We start from the raw sequence: 22636 nt of genomic DNA, 5'->3' as shown, positions 1-22636 counted from the left end.
GGGTTAGAGGGAAGCAATAAAAATGTGGTCATGTCCCCATAAAGCCTAGTGGGGCAGAGGAACTGGTGAATAAAGCAATTTTCTAAAGAGATCCCTTTCTTGTTAACTTCAGCAAGTGTACATTTTCTGATTGAAAAAAATATATATCCTAAAACTTCAGCCAGTTATCTGTTTCAACTTGTAATAACTAGCAACTGCTAATTTCAGGTTACAGAGAATCTTTTACTGGAGAGGTTTTCCTCCCTTCCAGTGTTGATAAATGGCAGTCTAGCAAAAGCCCAAATGAATCTCTCCATGAAGAAACAGATATATTAAGAATTACAGCTGATGGCGAAGAACATAGTTCTAGTGAAAACCAGGACCAGTTACATGGATCATGGCACGATTCGAAACTTGGAGGTTTCCGTGACTCAGGTGAGAAGGGTTACCTTTTGAGGTGTGAATGGTTTGTAGTGAAAGTGGTTTAGATTTCTCATCAAGTCTGGTATTCTGTGTCTGCTTATTCATGGTCATTAAAAGCATCTTCTTGCATAACTTTGTTCAGACTTGATACGTGGATGGCATAGTTTCAGTAAAAGGGAATAGATGTTTATAGGGCTGTGAAACCATTTAGAGCTCTGTCCATCAGTGCCAAGCTTGTCGGGGGATTTTCCCCTATAATTGCTATCATAATGTATAAAATGGTTAATAAAAACACTTTCGGCTCCAAGCCTTCTAGATAAGAGTTGTTTTCTTTCTGTCTTGATGTAAAAAAAAAAAAAAATTAAGTCCTTGGAAGCACTCCAAAACTGAAGTATAGGTGGTACTTCCAAAGATTGTAATTACAAAACCTATTGACATCGTCTGTGTGTGCAAGTGAGATTGCAGTTTGTGAAGTAGCTGTAAAGCGTGTACTTTTTGATAGATGTAAACCTGGGCAGAAATTAGCAAGTGGGCAGGGTTTCTGGGGGGAGGGGGGAATCTGCTATTGTCACTTAAAGTCTAAACTCAGGTACATAATGGTTTTCTAACTCTTTTCTTGCACTTAGTCCTTCTGCTTTATTTTTGTATTCAGTCCACTACAGAGAACTTATTCTTACGGATCAAGGTTTACCCAGTTATGCTGCTGATATTGGAAACAGAGTAGCTACATATCCTGACCCTTCATTTAAACCAAATAGTACGGTTAGTCACCACTTGGGTTTAACATATTATGTTTTATGTAGCACTTATTTTAAACAAACTTGCTTCCCTTTTTTCTAAACTGTTTATTTTAAATATTGTTATGTAGAAGTGTAAATGTGAGCGCTATTCATACTTTATTCTTTATGATATCTAAGGCCTGAATAGCTGTCTCCTATATAGTTTTTGCATGTTTCCTCTAGAACTTTGCCATATTTGCTTTTTATTTCCAAAAATATTTGAGATTAAAAAAATAAAATAAAAGCAACACTACTTAATATGTACGTGAATTCCAGCACCATTTTTGTTTAACTCCTCAGATGAGGGAGAGGCAAACATTTTCACTCATTTGTTCTGGCCTGATAAAATCATCTGGAAAGCATGGCAGTGACCTGGTTTGCACAACAGGATAACCTACCATGGTTGACTACCCTTGGTGGGTGGTCATGATGTCCAGACCTGGTGCGATTCTTGCAAGGTGGCTTATTTTTCACAAACTGAGAACCCATGGGTTGTTCAGGGTGTGTTGTTGCGATATTCAAAGCTGGCACACTGGCTTCAGTGTGGCTTGTTGGAAAGGCCTACGGAGGCACTTGGCAAGGGCAGTGAAAACCCTGCCACCACTCTTGCTCTCCCTCGTATTACCACCAGTCTCCCTCACCCTTGTCAGCGTCTCCACCTCATGCTCCTATACATCAAGAAAATGACCCCGGAGAGTGTCATGAACACATTCGCAACCTTTTTTTTTTTCCAGTCTTGCCCAAGTGCAGAAATTTCATAGTCTGCTGCTATGAAATTTGTATAATTTTCCCCTCAGCTTTACTGCTCTGCCATAAAATGTATGTATTTTTAGCGACCTGCCTCACTGCTCTGCCATGGAACTGTGTGGTTTTCTCCTCAGCTCTACTGCTCTGCCATAAAATTTATGTATTTTTAGCGACCTGCCTCACTGCTCTGCCATGGAACTGTGTGGTTTTCTCCTCAGCTCTACTGCTCTGCCATGAAATTTGCATGGTTTTATCGATCTGACTCACTGCTCTGTAGCCCACATTATATCTGATGGCTTAACAACAGAGACCAGTGGAGGGAAGCAACAAGCATGAAGGGGTGGGAGGAGCCAAAAGCGGCTAGCGGAGCTGCACAAGAAGTTGTTTTTGGGGATGGGTGTAATTACTGCAGGAGTATATGAAGCAGCCTTTCAAAGAAAGGTATTTGCTACTGAGGGAAGCACTGAGGGAGGATGACATTGACGGACATATTGACACGAGGGGGATGTTGGTATGCTGAGCTAAATAGCAGACAAGCGTTCTTGCGCACTTGTACAAGACCTCCCCCCCCCCCCCACACACACACACACAAGTGTTGTGAACATCTTACTGGATTGGTAAGTACTTAGAAAATTAATTCCATTTGGCAGTCTGACGTGGCAGGAAGAGGGGAGTTTCCCTCAGGGGCCACAACCCAATTGCAGAAAGGGTGCTGATGTAGGGAATGAGGGAACAAGCAGTTCTGCTGCAAAAGCACCTGGGATACATGCCAGGAGCCAGCAGGAAACCTGAAGCAGGAAACAAGCCATGGCAACCTGCAGACCGCACGATTGTCTGCCAGGTTAGCGAGCGAACAACCAACCCACGGTGGTTTAGCATGCCCTGCGAACCTGCCCATTGTGTTTCTGATAGTTTCACAATTCTAAAACCAGCATTTTAGTCTGTTAAATATCTTAACACTAGAAAAGGCGTAACTTGTTTTCCATTAGTAAATAGCCACACAGGTGTCTTGAATTGCTTTACTCTTCCTCTGAGAGCCTCCTGTTCAGAGACTCCGTGATGAGAAATAGCCAAATCTGAGCACCTATAAGATCGGCTGGTCTATATGGTGCATGATTTATACCCTGTTCTGGGAAGCAATTCAAGCCTGACTATGAGAGTGTGGTAGTTTGTGTGATATTGTGTCATTGGTGAGTTAATTTATGAGTGGGATTTGAATGGGTGACTGTGGAGTGTGTGTGTGTGGGAAGTGTGTGTGTGTGTGAGAGAGAGAGAGAGAGAGAGAGACTCCTGAGCAATGATGAACCTGACGTGTACTGACAGTTGAATACATGGAGGTTTCTACACTTGATCTGAGCTCAGGATGAAATGTGCTGCCATTTCAAGCAGGTTGAATAATGGAATCTTTATTCATAGTTTTGCATATGTATTCTTGCCCTAGGTCGCACTTCCTGCAGCCTGGCCCCCTGGTTCATTAAGTCCACAGACGGATTCGAAACAGGTAGCCTGTGGCTATTTCTCTTCATCTGCTCTGTCTGCTGTCAGATTTATAAGCAATGACAGCCCAGACAGAAATCTTGCCAGTACAGGTAAATTTTCTTGGGAGCTAAAAACAATGAGCTAGTACTGCCTTTATATTTTACATAGCTGTATTCCGTATGAAAGTCTGGTACTCCCTCCACAACCCAGAGGGTATTTTAAACCAGTTGCACAACTCTTTGAGTGGCAGGTGGGAACATTTATTTTCTTGTTTTGAGAGTATTCTTTATAAAATTAGGCATCGTTTGTGTTGTATGTTCCAGAGCCGTCTTCAACCAAACATTTTAGTTCCCCCATGAAGGAGAATGCAAACGCTTCTTGGGATCCTTCAGTCTCTCTACTTCACAATCAGGATGATACTGCAGAAACTCCTGATTCACATCTATCTTTTGGAGAAACAGTGCACTTGAATGGAAGCAAAATTCAGCAAATCATAGACAAATATACAAGAGATTTCAGCTGGTCATCGCTAAGCAACATATCTTCCCATGGTATTTTATATATAGAGATATAGATATATGAAAAAGTGCAGAAAAAGACAACTAAAATGATTAAGGGGCTGGAGCAACCCTCTTATAAGGGAAGGTAACAACAGCTGGGGTTGTTTAGCTTGGAAAAAAGATGTATAAGTGCAAACATGATAGAGGTGTACACACTTATGCATGGTATGGAGAATGTGGATAGGGAAACAGTTTTCTCCCCTTCTCATAATACTAGAACCCAAAGGGGTCATCCCATGAAGCTGATTGGAGGGAAATTCAGGACAGATAAATTTATTTATTTATTTTATTTACATTTTTATACCGCCCAATAGCCGAAGTGCTCTGGGCGGTTGACAAAAATTAAAACCATAATAAAACAACCAACAGGTTAAAAGGAAGTATTTCATCACAAAGTGCATAGAGTTTGCTACCACAAGACGTAGTGATGGCCACCAATTTGGATGACTTTAATAAGGGGTTGGTCAAATTCCTGGAGGAGAAGGCTATCAACAGCTGCTAGTCCTGAGGGCTCTATGCTACCTCCAGTATCAGAAGCAGTATGTCTATGTACACCACTTTCTGGAGAACATGGGTGAGAGGGTGCTGTTGCACCATGTCCTGCTTATGAGTTCCTAGTTGACAGCTGGTTGGCCACTGCGTGAACAGAATGCTGGACCACTGGTCTCTTCCAGCATGGCTGTTCGTATGTACTAGAAACAGGGAAATAGTGAAATGCAAAAGCATTGAGAGGGAATGATTTTGTATTTATTAAGAACTGAATTTTCTTTCCCATTCTTGAGTATTTCGTAAGTGGCCTTCATTCTTCCGCTGGAGGTCAGAAGTACCAATCTGGTTCCTCTCTTACAGCGGGTGGGATTGGCCAACGTTTTGTAGTTGTATTGTAGATATTTGAAAAACAGCGTATGTTTGGCTCTCCTCTTTCAAGCCAAATCCTTTTTGAGAATGCTCTATTACGTGAGGCTTTCCTGAAATAACATCTTTGAAGTAGGGAAAGCTTCAGGAGATTTTTTTTTAGCCATTTCTTTTTAAATGTCCATGCGGTATCATGGTCAAACACTGTGGTTGCTGTGTAATGTAAATCAAAATTCCCTTTACACTTTTTTTTAGATCCAGCAGTTGGACTTGATGTTGCAGAGATTGAGAGAACTTTTCCAAATTTCCACCGTGAGCTTTTTCAGCCTTTAGAACCAAGTCCTGACTTTGATAGCTGCTCACATCTTTCTCTGTGTAGAGTCTCTTACAACAGCAAGGACCTGAGCAAGGTATTTTTGAAATGTAGGGAAATCGATTGCTTCCTGTACAGGAAGTGTTAAACTAGTGAATACTTACGATTTCCCCCACAAAATCTCTTGTAGTGTAAAATTCTTTATATTCATAACGTTGAAGTACTTTGCAATTTGACAAATGGACAACTGAGCCTGTGGTATTTGTGTCTAATCCAGCAAGAGTGATCCACAAGCAAAATTTGATTCCCCCTCCCCCCACTTGTGATTCTGCCCTACCACTAGCACGGAAGTCTGGTACAGGGAAGTCCCCATGTTCAGCGCTCAGAGCATGTATGCCATGCTCCTGCACTGTGCGCATGGTCTGTTGATAGGATTGGGGAGGGTATTCAGTCAGTGTTATCATTTGCACATGGTCCATAATCATATATAAAAAGAAAAGTAAAACTATGGGGAAATCAGTCTGGGAGCTCCTTCTCCTCTTCTTTACTTGATGGGAGATCAGTGGTGACAGGGCTGAATTAATGTAATCAGTTTGCTTCTTGACAGAAATGTTAACCGAAAGTAAAGTTAGAATGTCTCAGTTATTGTAAATATATATTACACACTTTGAACCCCTCCCACTGCACATTTTTCTATCCTTAGAGTTTGGATTTATCTGAAAGTCATGAATCCACAGCTTCCAGTTTGGAAGAAAGAAGCAACCTCCTTTCATTTCTTAGTACAGGAAAACTAAGCAATATTCTGCCTACAGAACAGGCTGGTGAGGAGATAAAAGAGCAACTGCAAGGTAATTGCTTGGCCGATTTTCCCTCATAGGACAGGGAGGCAAAATCTGCTCATAATTGTTTTGTTTTTTGTAAACCGCCCAGAGAGCTTCAGCTATGGGGCGGTATATAAATGTAATAAATAAATAAAATAAATAGGGACTGGACCATTTCTTTTAATCTTTTACATTTGGTTTCTAGTTTGGTCTTGTGATCTTCTGAGTGAAACTCCCAATAATTGATTTCCTTGGCAAATCTGATGGTGAAGATATAACGATTCTTAGCATAAACATTTGACAACAAATTAGTTGTTAGCTATGTGGGCTTTCCTGCTGATGTCTCATAGTTTCTATGGCATTTGCACCTGGGATTCAGAGACAATATCAGCTCCTACGCAATTTTAGGGAGGGACTATAGCCCAGTCATTGAGTACATGCTTTGGAAGCATAAGGTCAATCTCTGTCCTCTCCAGTTAAAGGATAAGGCGGTAGGCAATGGAAAAGGACTCTGCCTTAGAACCCAGAGAGCTACTGCCTATCAGAGGAGATAATAAGCTAGATCAGCCTTCCTCAACCTGGGGCACTCCAGATGTGTTGGACTGCATCTCCCAGAATGCCCCAGCCAGCAGAGCTGGCTGGGGCATCCTGGGAGTTGTAGTCCAACACATCTGGAGCGCCCCAGGTTGAGGAAGGCTGAGCTAGATGGACAGATAGTCAACCTGGTATAAGACTGATCCCTGTGTTTCTAATATGTAAATTTTAGATATACAGTTTGGGGCCAGGTTATTTGAAGGAACGCCTCCTCCCATATGTACCTACCCGGACCTTAAGATCATCTACAGGGGCCCTTCTCCGTGAGCCCCTGCCAAAGGAAGTGAGGCAGGTGGCTACTAGGAGGAGGGCTTTCTCCGCTGTGGCACCCCGGTTGTGGAATGAGCTCCCCAGAGAGGTCCGCCTGGCGCCTACACTGTACTCCTTTCGTCGCCAGCTGAAGACCTTTTTATTCACTCAGTATTTTAACACTTAATTTTAACTTAAATTTAAATTATACTGTTTTAACTCTGTATTTTAACCTTATATCAATTTTGCTGCGTGGTTTTATCCTGGTTGTGCTTTTTATATTGTATTTTGTATTTGTATTTTTAACTTGTTGGTTGTTTTATGATGATTTTAATTTTTGTGAACCGCCCAGAGAGCTTCGGCTATTGGGCGGTATAAAAATGTAATAAATAAATAAATAAATAAATAAATGTAAAACACATCAACACTCACACACTGAAATTGTGTCTGACGCTTTTTTGCTTTTCAAGCAGGTGCTGAAGAATTTTTTGAACATCTTCCTGTGGAATCTGCCTTAAGCAAACTTAGACAGGGTGTTGATAAACCTGGAGCCTTTAGCAGTCTGTCTGAACAAAACTTTGAAATAAGTTCATCTATTGAGAAATGTACGTATATTTCACCTGGGAGTGCACAATGTGAGGAACTGGAAGGTGATGAGAATGTCAGTCTCTACTCTTCTGTTGAAAACTTTCGTAGTTTGACTCCAGTAGATGATCACGGCTCACTTTATCAGCTGATTCCAGATGATGGTACAATGAAAAATGCTGTTGGGAGGACAGAGGACATGAAAGAGGACATGTGGTCAAGAGAGGAGAACCTGTGCTTCGTTGAACTACCTACTGCATCAACCAACAGGGAGCATGATATGCTTACTGAAAATGCAATAATGCATGGGGATGTAGAAATTGATCTCTCTCAGTGTACTTTACATACTGTGGGAGAAGAAAGTTCTCTAAGATCGGAGATAATGTGGAGTTTGCCTCATAAAATAAATTCCAAAATCTCAATCAATCCTGAACAAAATTATGTACAGCAAAGTGTTTGTGAGCTAGATAAGGATCAACAATCAAATCCGAACGCCACCCAAGCAAAAAGCTCAGTTTCCTGTTTGTCCCAAAGCAACAGACCAGTCTGGGTGAGTGAACAAAGAATTGCATGTCTGGCGCTAATGGAGGGGGAAAAAACTTTACAAACATAGAGCAGAATTGCATTTACCATCAAATGCCAGGTGAAACAAAAAGAATTTTAACAGCCCGCCTAAAACCAAACAAGGAAGGAGCTAATGCAATCCCCCTAGGGAGGGAGTTTCACGATCTGAGTGCTGAGAAGGTCTTGTCCCATGTTCTCACCAACTTAGTCTCCCTTCATGGAGAGACACTTAACAAGTCCTCAAGTCTTCCCCCTTTGTTTGTGTTGAGTAGACACTTTTTTGTATTTTCAGTTATGTTTGCATTTGAGAGACTTAAGGCTCAGTTCAGACAACATGTTAGTCAATGGTGGTTTTAGAACTCCATGGTGGAGTTTTTATACCACTGTTGAGATATGTGTTGTCTGGCGGGAAAACTCCATGCAACGATAGTGGAGGGTTTTTTGGAAAACACTCCACGCAGAATATCCATGCTGTGCAGAGGAGGGAGTTCCTGCACAACCATTGTGTTTTATGGAGGGCTTCGTGTGGTTTTCCATTGCGTTGGGTTGACTTTTCCCACTGGCTACAGAGTTCTCTGGCAACTATATGGTTCGGGTCCAGGTTATTTGAAAGAACGTATTCTCCCTTATGAGTCTGCCCGTGCTTTGAGATCTTTTGGAGAAGCCCTTCTTTCAGTCCCACCTTCTTCACAGGCACGCTTGGTGGGAACATGGGAGAGGGCCTTCTTGGTGGCTGCTCCAGTGCTCTGGAATTCTCTTCCCGGGGAAGCTGGGCTGGCTCCCTCCTTGATGGACTTTCGGAAGCAGGCTAAAACTTTTTTGTTCCAGCAGGCCTTTGGAGAATAGTCTGCTCCTCCATCTACGTTAATATCTTATAATTTTGTTATGTATTTTAAATGTTTATGGTTTTGTTCCCCCCCCCCATGTATATTTTAAACTTTGTAAGCCCGCCTTGAGGCCCAGCATTGGGCAAAAGGCAGGATACAAATAAATATAATAATAATAATAATAATAATAATAATAATAATAATAATAATAATAGAGGCGAAAAGAGGGAATGCTGCTCTAGAAGAACCAACGGGATTGTTTTTTTGCTGCAATGGCTGATGGGATACCATTGGGAGGACCAGGAGAGGAGAGAGGGTGGAGGAACTGTCAATCAAAAGCCGCAATGGATTTTACTGAACTCCATAGTAGCCCACAGTCACACAACGGTGGAGTTAGAACATGTTGTGTGGGGAGTATCTCTAAAAAATCTCAACCATTGAGTGGAGTTTTCACACTGCATGGACTAGCGTGTTTTCTGAATTGAGCCTAAGAAATGTTTTCACTAGAAATACAGATTTTATTATTTATGGCAATGTTACTTCCTGTAATTTATTTTCTAGGAAGCACTTACAGGGAGAGGCATTATGGAAGAACCTGAATTGACTCTAATAAGTTCCAATGACATCAGCACTGCAGAATCAGACCTTGAACTCCTTAACCAAGCAGATGGTGGAAAGGAAAAAAGTGAAAACCTGTCATATATTGATAATTCTGAAGTTAAAAGCTGTCCCAAGGTAAACCTTTTGAATAAAATCTTGGATTCACCTGTGTTATATTGGCCAGATTATTTTCTAATTTACAAAAGGGGATAAATTGTGAAATTGTAAATCATACTATGATTTGAATTTGTAGACTTCTAGGTTGTTTAACACATCTCTCTCATCTAACAAACCAAACTTAAAAAGAGAGTGAAAATGTGTGCTGTCTTACTCAATTCTCTTTTGCCTTAACTTTGGAAGTGTTGTGGCTTACTGAGGTAGAATTTAGTTATTGCCAGTGATAGATAGGCAGAAGGAGAATGCCAGAGCAATCTTCGGCCTAGTAGGTTTTAGTTGGACCAGTGCACAGATGTATATTCTTGTCTTGTATACAGTTGTGTGTATGTAGCCTACTGCTGAGAGTAAGAAGGTGGGAGCTGGATCACAAATTCCAGCCCATGCCGACTTCAAAACCACTTGCAGGGAAACTTCAGTAGAACCAAGGGAGAAAGGATAGGAATAGTCATCCCCACAAATTCAGCATGAATCTATGAGAATCCTTTGCTGGTGGGGTGGGGAGCTGGCGTTCAGCCCTTCTATGCCTTGGCTGCTTGTGGGAGGAGGGTTCCATTTGCCCTGGAATCCTTTCTCTCTGTGTCTCCTCCAGGCAGGGCTGGAGGGGGGACTGCCCCAAACTTTGAGAACCGTTGTTGTACACTGTCTGGCACAGGCATGATACACATGGTGGGGTTGAACAGTTTCTGCACTCAGGCATTAGGCAGTGTCAGTGGAAGCTGCTTGTGTCCCTCCACTTTCTGACTGCTCCATACATGCTTGGAGTGGGTTTGTGTTAAGAAGCAATGCATCTAACTGCTTGAACTCTAATTCATATCTCAGATCTAGGGTATTCCGTGTAAAAAGTCATTTTCGTTTCATCGATACCTTTTCTATTTTTTATTTTGCATACATACTAATGGTGGGATAGCTCCTTTTAGTAGCTTCTTAATTCCTTTTAATGCAACAACTTGGAGCCTCCAAACAACACATTGCTTATAGTAGCCCATTCTTTTAACAGAGCAGAGGATTTTTACCTTTAAATCCAGAAGTGGACGACTCCATTTCCACTCAACTTGACTATCCATGTATAGATCAAAGCCTCAAAGAGAAGTGGAATAAGAAAACCAAACCAGCAGGTTGGTGTGCATTAATATCAGCAAATTACAAGAGCCAGATTAGGGTTCCCCAACACTGAGGCACCATATCAATTTAAAAACAGCTATGCTCAGACACAATGATGGAAGCCTTGCTACTGATTTACCCATCTGTTCTCGATACCACTGTGCTAGGTCATGTACAGGCCAGAAAGTCACTAAGATGACTTCATTCATTGTCTTCTAAAAATGCCTTTATTAATCATAACCATTTCTGGCCACTTCCTTTTCTATGCATACATGTACCAATAAAAATGCTGTCTTACATGTTTTACTCCCCGATCACATCAACATGTTTTTACTTCCTTTGGCTCCTTTGCTTTGCTTCCTTCCGACCAAACCTGGCCAGGGTAAATATTCACAAGCAGATTATAGGCAGTGCGAAATCTTCTACTTGAGTTGAAACCCCTGATTTTGACCATTTGCTGCGTTGCTGATTTGTAAGCTTCCAGCAGATGAAAACACCTGTTATTTCCCTTTCCTTGTTATATGTATCTGAAGGGTTATGTACAGTGGATGGCTTTATGGGTCACCAAAAGTTCTCTGAGCTTCCATTTACCATTTAATTAGTTTCTTCGAATTATTGTATCTCAGTTTATTGAAGATCTGTGAAAGTAGTAAAGCTGCTGTGATTTTTTTCATTTTTTTTTTACTAAAAACTGCATTCAAGATGTCTCATACTGTAAGTTGCTGCAAGTAGAGATTTTACAGGTATAAATCAAACCTTCTTTTTCCTCCACACACAGCAGTGTCACCAGAGCTCACATCTGTCCCTGGGAGCCTGCAAGAATCATTTTTGAAGCGGAAGAAAGATTTCATTGAGAGATCCTCTAAAAGGCTGGAAAGACTCAAAAGTAAAGAGCGAAGTTCAGAAAAGCTACAGGCTAAGACATCTCAACAGAAGAAAACACAACTTCATAAACCAAAAGAGAACTTGCTGCCTCCTGGTAATTTTTATTAGCAAACAAAACAAACAAACACATGGAATTTGGGGAGAGGGGCAACAAACATGGAATGAAATTAATTGAAATGTTGTCTGCTCATAGTAATAACGCTCCTTAGTACCTTTATAAAGGATGTTGCTCATCCAGCATTCTTTTGGACTGCGTGGGTTAAAATCCAAATATTGCTGCGGTCACTTGGGGTTGGATCCAGACTTACTTAGAGTAGACCTTTTTGAAATCAAATATTCAGTTAGTCAAGACTAATTGATTTCAATGGGCCTACTCCAAGTATGACTCAAATCTGGATCCAATGTATCTTAGTTTTATGCAAGCATTCAAGGTCAGTTGCTGTTTGTTGTATGACCTAAACCTTAAATCATAGTAGTATTAGTAATAGAATCTCTTGTGTGTCAATTCTCTCCTTTGTATAAAACTAGATAGAAAAGAATATGCTTGTCCCTGGTAGACTCTGCATGTTAAATCTGGTCTCATGACTCTCACGCTAGTTAATGTGTTCTGATTAAATTGAAGGTGCAGCTGTTAGTCATTTGAAGAAACTGGAAGAAATAAAAGTGTGCTCTGCGGAGGACAGGAAGTCGGTAGAAATACAAATGCACCAGCGCACTTCACGGTACTGTACAACCCATATTTGGCAGGAATGGAAAAATTTAGTTCATTGAACTACTTACTTTTTATCGGAAGAGAAATCCTCATCTCTCACTTTGTTTCTGCTATGAAATGGGAGAAATGAGCTCACAGGGTTGAGTAGTGTATGAATGCAAAACGTGTGGTACTCAGCCATCATCACCATTCCATTTCTCTCCAGAGTTTCAAGGCACAATGCTTCTGGATTTAGTGGTTCTGTTTAGTTCTCATGATTAAGTCAGTTATAGGTCCCACTGGTGGCTATTCCATGAATTTGTCTAATCCTTTAAAAAATCATTGGTTGGATTTAGACTGAGTTAGTTATGCTTTAGTCCAGCCTTCCTCAACCTGGGGCGCTCCAGATGTGTTGGACTGCATCTCCCAGAACGCCCCAGCCAGCTGGGGCGTTCTGGGAGTTGTAGTCCAACACATCTGGAGCGCCCCAGGTTGAGGAAGGCTGCTTTAGTCCCACTAAAATCAGTGGGACAAGTTAATCCTGACTAACTTAATTCCAATTGATTTCAGTGGGACTAAAGAAAAGACTACTAACCTAGTCTGGATCCAGCTGTATAAATGGGCATTGCCACATTTTGTTGGCGAAAAGGTTTGTGGGGTAATTTTGTTTGTTTCAAACTTGCTTTCAATTAGTTTTATAGTATGATCTTGCCTCTCCACACCTTAGTTCCATAAGATGGGATGTTCCCCAAACCCTTTACTGCAGCATACTAGAGAGAGAAGGAAAGTTGTCATTTCTTAACTTTTTTCTTGCCCACATCACATTGAGGGCCAAATTATATGAGACACCATTTGCGGAATTGCGTGAATGGCTTCTTAAAACTAAATTGCAGGTGCAGGGGAGCAATCTGGATCAGGACCTCAGCATGGGGGTAGAGTTGCCTTAAAAACCCCACATCTGTAATTTACTTTTACATAGCCAGACACACAATTGCTGATCATTTGAATTGCACCTGTTCAGAGAGCTTTTCACTGGTTTCATGTGTAGTTGCACACAACTGAGACACTTGAATGTTTTCCCCCCTAAAATGTGCATTAAAAATCCTATTATTCTAAATTCTTTCTATTATTGCCTAGTCATTCTATGTGTGGAGAGTTTTTTTTCCCTGACAGTTCACTGGTAATCTAAACACTTTTTGCCTTTTGGCAGATTGTATAATAATCTACCTGAAGTGAAAAACAGAAAGGAAGAGAGAGAAAGACAAGAAAATTATGCCAAAAACCGGGAAAAAGCAAAGGAATTTCAAAAGGTAAAATGCTTGCAACTTTATTTATTTATTTATTTACAGTATTTCTATACCACTCCCCATTCAAAATTTCAGAGTGGTGTACAAGATAAAATAAAATAAAAATAGAATAAAACCACATTAAAACAGTTTTTAAAAAACATAATGTGGTAACTTCCTGTATAATATTGCCAGGATTCGACCATTTCTGTCTGTCTCTTCTGCCAAGACTCTCGTTCACGCACTGGTTATCTCTCGGTTGGACTACTGCAACCTTCTTCTCTCTGGCCTTCCTTCGTCTCACATCAGTCCGCTGGTCTCTGTCCACCACTCTGCCGCTAAGATCATCTTCTTGGCCCGCCGCTCTGACCATGTCACTCCACTTCTGAAATCTCTTCATTGGCTTCCAATTCACTCCAGAATCCAATATAAACTTCTCCTGTTGACCTTCAAAGCTTTTCACGGTCTAGCTCCTGCCTATCTCTCCTCTCTCCTCTCACACTATTGCCCCGCTCATGCTCTCCGCTCCTCTGATGCCATGCTTCTCGCCTGCCCAAGGACCTCCACTTCCCTTACTCGGCTTCGTCCTTTTTCTTCTGCTGCCCCTTACGCCTGGAACGCTCTTCCAGAACACTTGAGAACTACAAACTCAATCACAGCTTTTAAATATTGAGTTTGTTCTGACTCTATACTGTTAGCTTCACCATACCCGGTGCCTGTTTACCCTACCCTGTGCCTGTTTGCATTCTCTTTCCCTCCTTATTGTTTACTACAACTTTATTAGATTGTAAGCCTATGCGGCAGGGTCTTGCTATTTACTGTGTAATCTGTACAACACCATGTACATTGATGGTGCTATATAAATAATAATAATAATAATAATAATAATAATAATAATAATAATAATAACTATTCCATGTGACTTTAAAGGTAACTTTGCTGGCCAGGTCTACCCTTGCTCTTTCTGAATTGAATCAAGATTGATCCAGATTTAGACATTTACTTGTAGAATGTTAAGTGTGTGAGAGCAACATTTATACAGCTAACCATCTAGGGGGGAACAACAAGTTTGCTCGAGAATAAATACTAGAAATAGAATCAATTCCTTCCCTTTTAAGTATGATACAGATTATAATAATAAGTATATGCAATGAAATATGAAAAATCAGCAGCTGCTACCTATATTTGTTTATTACATATATCCCATCTTTCCACTACAGATAGCACTCCAGGGGCTAACAGCAGTACAATATTAAGATAAAATACAAAATTATTAAAATAAAACAAATAAATTAAAAAAGCACATAACAAAAAATAATCAGCACTCACTACTTCTGCTCTGTAAAGAGCCAAGTACACTTCAAAATTCTTAGCTTTCTTCACTTTAACTATTGAAAGAGAAGAGGTTCCACTTGTGACTCTGTAATATGACTGCCAATTTTTTCTGAGCTGGGAAACCCAAAGTCTAGCTGTTGGCCTAGAATCTGTATTAGAACTAAGCAGGATCTGAACAGGAAGAAGGCAATTCTCTTCTCAGTTGTCAGGAATGAAGATTCTGAATTTATTATTATTATTATTATTATTATTATTATTATTATTATTATTATTAATAATAATTTATATAGCACCATCAATGTACATGGTGCTGTACAGAGTAAAACAGTAAATAGCAAGACCCTGCCGCATAGGCTTACATTCTAATAAAATCATAGAATTTATATTGCTAACTGAATAAGCCGTGGTTATTGAAGCAGGTGGGAGGAATAATTCATCTGAGGACACCATCCTCCTGTGTACATGGAATTTTCCTTTTCACAAAAGTCCTGTTGAGCGGATTTTTATGTATTACATTTATCTGGGTGGTTTACCAAAGTTAGATTAGGTTGGCTGATCTAGGACCTTTGTTTCTAGGCCTTTCTCTGATCCAAGTGAAAAACTCTGCCCTCTCTTCCACATTTTGGTCAAAATCAAGAACTCACTCTCCCAACACAATACTGACTTTTCTCTCCCTCCTCTCTACAGAAAACATTGGAAAAACTACGGGCCAGAAAAGTCAACATAAAAAAGGCGTGTTGATTAAGCATCTTACAGATGGAAGAAACCTCTTCAGTGTAAAATCAAATCCATGCTTGAGGCCACTTTTGTAAATATTTGAAATGATGTAACAGACTTTGATATAGTTTACATTCAATTTGGATGTTTTTCCAGAATATCCAAAGCTGTAAAGACTGACTTGGCTGTGGTTTTCCACTTCAATTATGGTTTTTTAAAAGAAATCTCACAATTTAATTACAGCTTTTGTATCGCTATTGTGTTTATTTATAATAAAATGGATTTAAATTTTACATTGCAAGAATTGAATTTGTTTTGGTAGGTTATAGGTTGTATTATTATTATTATTATTATATTTATTTGTATCCCGCCTTTTGCCCAATACTGGGCCTCAAGGTGGCCTTACAAAGTTTAAAACATACATTGTAAAACCTAGGAAAAGAAATGTACAAGAAAAAACAAATAAAACGTAAACGTTTAAAATACATGACAAAATTATAAGTCATTAACATAGATGGAGGACCAGATTATTCTCCAAAGGCCTGCCAGAACAAAAATGTCTTTGCCTGCCTCCTAAAGCCCATCAAGGAGGGAGCCAGTCTAGCTTCCAAGGGAAGAGAGTTCCAAAGCACTGGAGCAGCCACCAAGAAGGCCCTCTCCCATGTTCCCACCAAGTGTGCCTATAAAGATGGTGGGACTGAAAGAAGGGCCTCTCCAGAAGGTCTCAAAGCACGGGCAGGCTCATAAGGGAGAATACGGTCTTTCAAATAACGTGGACCCAAGCCATATAGGGCTTTATAGGTCATAACCAGCACTTTGAATTGTGGCCGGAAACAGACTGGAAGCCAGTGGAGCTGTTTTAACAGGGGAGTTATATGCTCCCTGTAACCAGCCCTGGTCAACAATCTGGCTGCAGAAAGAGGAGGAAGGTGATATTTGTCAATTTCTCTCCCCACCTGCAGCCCCACCCCCACTCTGCTCTAGGGTGTTGAGGAACTCTTCAAAACAGTGTGAAAAGTATTATCGGAGGGTGGGGAGGTTGTTGTTTATTCATTCAGTTGCTTCCAACTCTTCGTGACTTCATGGACGAGCCCACGCCAGAGCTTTCTGTCAGCTGTTGCCACCCCCAGCTCCCCCAAGGTCAAGTCTGTCCCCTGCAGAATATCATCCATCCATCTTGCCCTTGGTCGGCCCCTCTTCCTTTTGCCTTCCACTTTCCCTAGCATCAGCCTCTTCTCCAGGGTATCCTGTCTTCTCATTATGTGTCCAAAAGTACTTCAGTTTTGCCTTTAATACCATTCCCTCAAGTGAGCAGTCTGGCTTTATTTCCTGGAGTATGGACTGGTTTGATCTTCTTGCAGTCCACGGCACTCTCAGAATTTTCCTCCCAACACCACAGTTCAAAAGCATCTATCTTCCTTCGCTCAGCCTTCCTTATGGTCCAGCTCTCGCAGCCATAGGTTACTACGGGGAATACCATTGCTTTAACTATGCGGACCTTTGTTGTCAGTGTGGTGTCTCTGCTCTTAACTATTTTATCAAGATTTGTCATTGCTCTCCTCCCAAGAAGTACACGTCTTCTGATTTCCTGGCTGCAGTCAGAGTCTGCAGTAATCTTTGCGCCCAGAAATACAAAAGTCTGTCACTGCTTCCACATTTTCTCCCTCTATTTGCCAGTTATCAATCAAGCTGGTTGCCATTGTCTTGGTTTTTTTGAGGTTTAACTGCAACCCAGCTTTTGCACTTTCTTCTTTCACCTTCGTCATAAGGTTCCTCAGCTCCTCCTCGCTTTCAGCCAACAAAGTGGTGTCATCTGTCTATCTGAGATTGTTAATGTTTCTTCCTGCGATTTTAACTCCATCCTTGGATTCGTCAAGCCCAGCACGTCGCATGATGTGTTCTGCATACAAGTTGAATAGGTAAGGTGAGAGTATACAACCCTGCCGTACTCCTTTCCCAATCTTAAACCAGTCTGTTGTTCCGAGGTCTGTTCTTACCGTTGCTACTTGTTCGTTATACAGATTCCTCAGGAGGCAGACAAGATGACTTGGTATCCCCATACCACCAAGAACTTGCCACAGTTTGTTATGATCCACACAGTCAAAGGCTTTAGAATAGTCAATAAAACAGAAATAGATGTTTTTCTGGCTCCCTGGCTTTCTCCATTATCCAGCGGATATTGGCAATTTGGTCTCTAGTTCCTCTGCCTTTTCTAAACACATCTGGCAATTCTTGCTCCATGAATTGCTGGAGTCTACCTTGCAGGATTTTGAGCATTACCTTACTGGCATGTGAAATAAGTGCCACTGTCCGATAGTTTGAACATTCTTTAGTGTTTCCTTTTTTTGATATGGGGATATAAATTTATTTTTTCCAGTCTGATGGCCATTCTTGTGTTTTCCAAATTTGCTGGCATATGGCATGCATCACCTTGACAGCATCATCTTGCAATATTTTAAACAGTTCAGCTGGGATACCGTCGTCTCCTGCTGCCTTGTTATTAGCAATGCTTCTTAAGGCTCATTCAACCTCACTCTTCACGATGTCTGGCTCTAACTCACTGACCACACCGTCTGACCTATCCCCATTATTATTATCCTTCCTATACAGATCTTCCGTATATTCTTGCCACCTTTTCTTGATCTCTTCTGTTTCTGTTAGATCCTTGCCATCTTTGTTTTTGATCATACCCATTTTTGCCTGGAATTTACCTCTGATGTTTCTAATTTTCTGGAAGAGGTCTCTTGTCCTTCCTATTCTATTGTCTTCTTCCACTTCCGCGCATTGCTTGTTTAAAAATAATTCCTTATCTCTTCTGGCTACCCTCTGGAATTTTGCATTTAATTGGGCATATCTCCTCCTATCACTGTTGCCTTTTGCTTTCCTCCTTTCTTGGGCTACTTCCAGTGTCTCAGCAGACAGCCATCTTGCCTTCTTGGTTTTCTTTTTCTTTGGGACGTTTTTTGTTGCCACCTCTTGGTGGGAATCTGCACTGATGTTATTCTAACGTTTTGAATGGGTTACTGTGACGCACAGCGTCACATTACCCTGGGTCTCCAACGTTGCAAATGAGTTGTACTTACAGGTTCTATTTCTTAGTTCCAGTGGGCCTACAGATCCATGTGCGTCGTTCTACCGGTAATTTTCCTTTTCCCTGAGAGTAGCAGAGCTGCTGGGTTTGCTCCACCCACTTCCTTTTCTTCTTCCTTTGCCCCGTTTGCTATCATCTGCTACAGCAGATAAATCACACCAGCCTTATACTATGCAATCACTGACAATTGCATGCAAAGGACTCAGAAGTTTTCCACCTTAGAATCTGCTTTGATTGTGAAGTAGTCCCATGCATCCAGCATTAATTGTGCTCCTTTTGCAAAAGATTTGCCCGTAGCCTTGGCTTTATATTTCCTCGCTCTCCTTTATTCCTCATATTGAGGCAGTCGCTAAATCTTGTCGATTTTTCCTGTATAATATTGCCAGGATTCGATCATTTTTGTCTGTCTCTTCCGCCAAGACGCTTGTTCATGCACTGGTTATTTCACGGTTGGACTACTGCAACCTTCTTCTCTCTGGCCTTCCTTCTTCTCACATCAGTCCGTTGGTTTCTGTTCACCACTCTGCCGCAAAGATCATCTTCTTGGCTCGCCGCTCTGACCATGTTACTCCGCTTCTGAAATCTCTTCATTGGCTTCCAATTCACTTCAGAATCCAATATAAACTTCTCCTGTTAACCTTCAAAGCTTTTCACGGTCTAGCTCCTTCCTATCTCTCCTCTCTCATCTCACACTATTGCCCCGCTCGTGCTCTTCGCTCCTCTGATGCCATGTTTCTCGCCTGCCCAAGGGCCTCTACTTCCCTTGCTCGGCTCCGTCCATTTTCTTCTGCTGCCCCTTACGCCTGGAACGCTCTTCCAGAACATTTGAGAACTACAACTTCAATCGCAGCTTTTAAAGCTCAACTAAAAACTTTTCTTTTTCCTAAAGCTTTTAAAACTTGATGTTGTGCAGACTTTATACTGTTAGTTTTACCCTACCCTGTGCCTGCTTACCCTACCCTGTGTCTGTTTGCATTCTCTTCCCCTCCTTATTGTTTTACTATGATTTTATTAGATTGTAAGCCTATGCGGCAGAGTCTTGCTATTTACTGTTTTACTCTTTACAGCACCATGTACATTGATGGTGCTATATAAATAAATAATAATAATAATAATAATAAACAAATGCTTACATCTTTGTAAGCTTTATAGATAAAGACACCAAAATTGGCACAGTAATTCAAATACCAAATTTGAATCAAATTGGGTCATCGGTTGATTTTTTAATGATTTTTTAAAAAACATTTCCCCCCTCTTTGCAAAGGAGCTGAGGAGCGCTCAAAGGATCGCTGTAGCTCCCTGCAGGAAAATTAACAAGGGTCCAAAGTCCAAAACTCATGATCAGTGGGGCTTAAATGGGGCTGCTGCTAAAACTTTTCAATTTGGTCTCCCATCCAAACTCTGACCAGACCTGGCCGTGCTTAGCTTCAGCAAAGTGGCTGGCTCCTATGCATTCAGGCAATTCCCTGGGACTTATGTTAAGATGTTTTGGGAGGAGGTTTGTGTGTGCTTATGCCTATTGTCCTGCCCTGCTCTGCCAGCTAGGAATGAGGCAGGCAGTGGGCGGAGCAAACCCAGCAGCTCTCACAGAAGAGGGAGAACAACGGAAGGATTGAACCATGTGCCCTGAAGTTCCGTTGCAGCGAAACGTAACTCAGAGAAACGATACAGAGAACCACGTTAGAAAGGGACACTAGCAACGTTATAAGACTAGCGTAGATCCGGCCTTCAGCAATGTTGCGAACTTCTGTCCATAGTTCTTCCGGGACCCTATCTACTAAATCTCGTCCCTTAAATCTATCCTTCACTTCCACTGCATATTCATTAGGAATATTAGTGAGCTCATATCTAACTGATCTGTGGGTCTTCCCTATTCTCTTTAGTTTGATTCTAAATTGTGCAATAAGAAGTTCGTGATCTGAACTACAGTCAGCTCCAGGTCTTGTTTTTACCGTCTGTATAGATGTCCGCCACCTTTGGCTGCAAAGGATGTAGTCAATCTGATTTCGGTAATCAGCAAATAACCACCCTCCCCATCTCACTGGAGTCAAAGTCCTCCATCAGCCAAGAAACACCCATCATTTTCTTTGTCTGCATATTGTATTAATGGCAAGTACCAACCACCACGGCCCCTTCATTGTTCTAGCATATGGGAAGTTAGACTTCTCAGCCTCCCTCCCTCTGGCAGTTATGTTTTTCCAATATCAGTCATAGCATTAGAGTAGGTCAAATACCTTTAGAGAAAGTAAACTTACCTAGTGCAAGAGCTTAGTGGGGAAAAGTTGGTTGTCGGCCATGTGCATGAGGAGGTGCACACTCAACACCTACACACAGCCCTAACAGAACAGGTGAGACTCACTGCAATCAGTGGGACAACTGATGCTTAAACATGCATAATTGCTTTTTTATAGTGAAAGACCCATCAGATTTGGAATTAAACCTTTGCAGAGTTTTTGCTGTGAAGCCTAACCCTAGACAGATTCTTTCACTGATGGCATTACCCTTCAATCTGTTTCAGCCAACTTTATCCCTATGAAAAATGCAAGAGCTGTCCTAGCTGAGGAATCTGCTGCAAGCACTAGGAAGAAAATAAGGGGAAATTGTCCCCCACCAGTTGAACCTAGTAGGAAGAGGCATAAAGGCACCCGCAGGTAGTGAGGCCTCACTAACCTACCAGGTGGTTCTGCTTGTTAATGTTTTAGGATGTGTAGACTGGATGCCTCCCCCTCACCAAACCAGATGCGACAAAAGGAGTCATCCAAGATTGGAATGTGCTAAATCTAATCAATCACTTGGGAGGGGGTGAAGTGGGAGACATCTGAGGTGTTGCAGTAGTTTTCTTCCAAATGTTGCTTCTGTGCATGTGTCCAGTGTGGTCCAGTCGCTGCCCTATAGATGATGTCATGCCCCCACTGGAGAAGTGCTAAGAGGAAAAGCTATAGCTCCCAGAAATTGAGGGCACCCCCAGATCAGTCACTATTACCAGACCAGGAGGAGCCTAGGCCCTCAGAGTAGATGGCTGCAGGGCCATCCCTGCTGGGGAGGGAACTCCAGGACCATCATTGCCCCAAGCAACAGACCAGTAGGGCTCCTGTGAGGAGTGTTCACTGGCTAAAACTACTCGAGGGGTCTGTCCAGCCAACCCTTTTGCAGCAAATGGTTAGTGTGTTTAAACTGTGGTTAGGAATGGTGCACACAACATGCAAAGTCATATTTAGCTCAAAATGCTTAATCACCGTGGCTTAATGTATCCTCTAAACCAGCGGTTCTCAACCTGTGGGTTGGGACCCCTTTGGGGGTCGAATGACCCTTTCACAGGGGTCGCCTAAGACCATCGGAAAACACATATTTCCGATGGTTTTAGGAAACTGTATTGACTGAACTATGTCATGTATCATCTTTTGTATTATTAAAGCTATTGTTATGTATTATTTTCATTAGCAAACCATCCCATGACAATGGATCGTGTAGAGAAGAACGAAAATAATTTTATGGTTGGGGGTCACCACAACATGAGGAACTGTATTAAAGGGTCGCGGCATTAGGAAGGTTGAGAACCACTGCTCTAAACAGTCAATGTATTGCAGCTGAGTCCTGAGTGGGGCTCAATAGTGTTAAAAGCCTTCCGGGTTTTCCTAGCCACAGTTGGAAACAAGATCTTCAACATCTACTACTGCCTTGCATCTTTTCCTGACGTTACCTTGTGATTGAACCTGCTTCTTGGCCTGCATATTGCATCTGACCGCTTATTTGTATTTTGACTTTTGGCTCTTTTGGATTACTCCCTCTTGCTTGATAAAACTGCTTTTCACCACTGCCTGCTGATCGACTTGGTTTTGGGTTTCCCCTTAAGTTTAGCCTGAGCTTAATCTAGCCATAGCAGGACTATTTCCAATGATGGTGGTACTGCTGGGGGTGAAAGCAGATGTAGCAGCTGATCTGGACATGCAGGGGCTTTCACAAGTGTCATGCCTCTTA

At 41.5% G+C, this 22636-nt stretch overlaps 1 protein-coding gene and 1 non-coding gene across 4 annotated transcripts in view; both read left to right on the top strand.

The window, feature by feature from the left end:
* CEP295 (centrosomal protein 295) overlaps nt 1-15860 on the top strand; it is a 49605-nt gene extending 33745 nt beyond the window's left edge. For 2 of the 3 annotated variants that reach the window (XM_063127141.1, XM_063127142.1), the window contains exons 17-29: nt 208-414; nt 1055-1164; nt 3370-3517; nt 3731-3958; nt 5078-5232; nt 5839-5983; nt 7270-7934; nt 9337-9510; nt 10550-10667; nt 11432-11632; nt 12161-12260; nt 13440-13539; nt 15538-15860. In XM_063127141.1, the coding sequence (XP_062983211.1) occupies nt 208-414; nt 1055-1164; nt 3370-3517; nt 3731-3958; nt 5078-5232; nt 5839-5983; nt 7270-7934; nt 9337-9510; nt 10550-10667; nt 11432-11632; nt 12161-12260; nt 13440-13539; nt 15538-15591 (2405 nt within the window). In that variant the 3' untranslated portion in view covers nt 15592-15860. The remainder of the gene's footprint in view (nt 1-207; nt 415-1054; nt 1165-3369; nt 3518-3730; nt 3959-5077; nt 5233-5838; nt 5984-7269; nt 7935-9336; nt 9511-10549; nt 10668-11431; nt 11633-12160; nt 12261-13439; nt 13540-15537) is intronic. The other variant, XM_063127144.1, reaches the window with a different exon arrangement.
* LOC134399808 (small nucleolar RNA U2-19) lies at nt 2980-3063 on the top strand. Its single transcript, XR_010025519.1, has one exon. It is a non-coding gene; the product is annotated as a small nucleolar RNA U2-19 (small nucleolar RNA).
* Nucleotides 15861-22636: the final 6776 nt, after the last annotated feature.

The sequence above is a fragment of the Elgaria multicarinata genome, chromosome 5, assembly GCF_023053635.1.
Source record: "Elgaria multicarinata webbii isolate HBS135686 ecotype San Diego chromosome 5, rElgMul1.1.pri, whole genome shotgun sequence".
NCBI lineage: Eukaryota > Metazoa > Chordata > Lepidosauria > Squamata > Anguidae > Elgaria > Elgaria multicarinata.
This window is presented reverse-complemented; position numbering and strand designations above follow the sequence as displayed.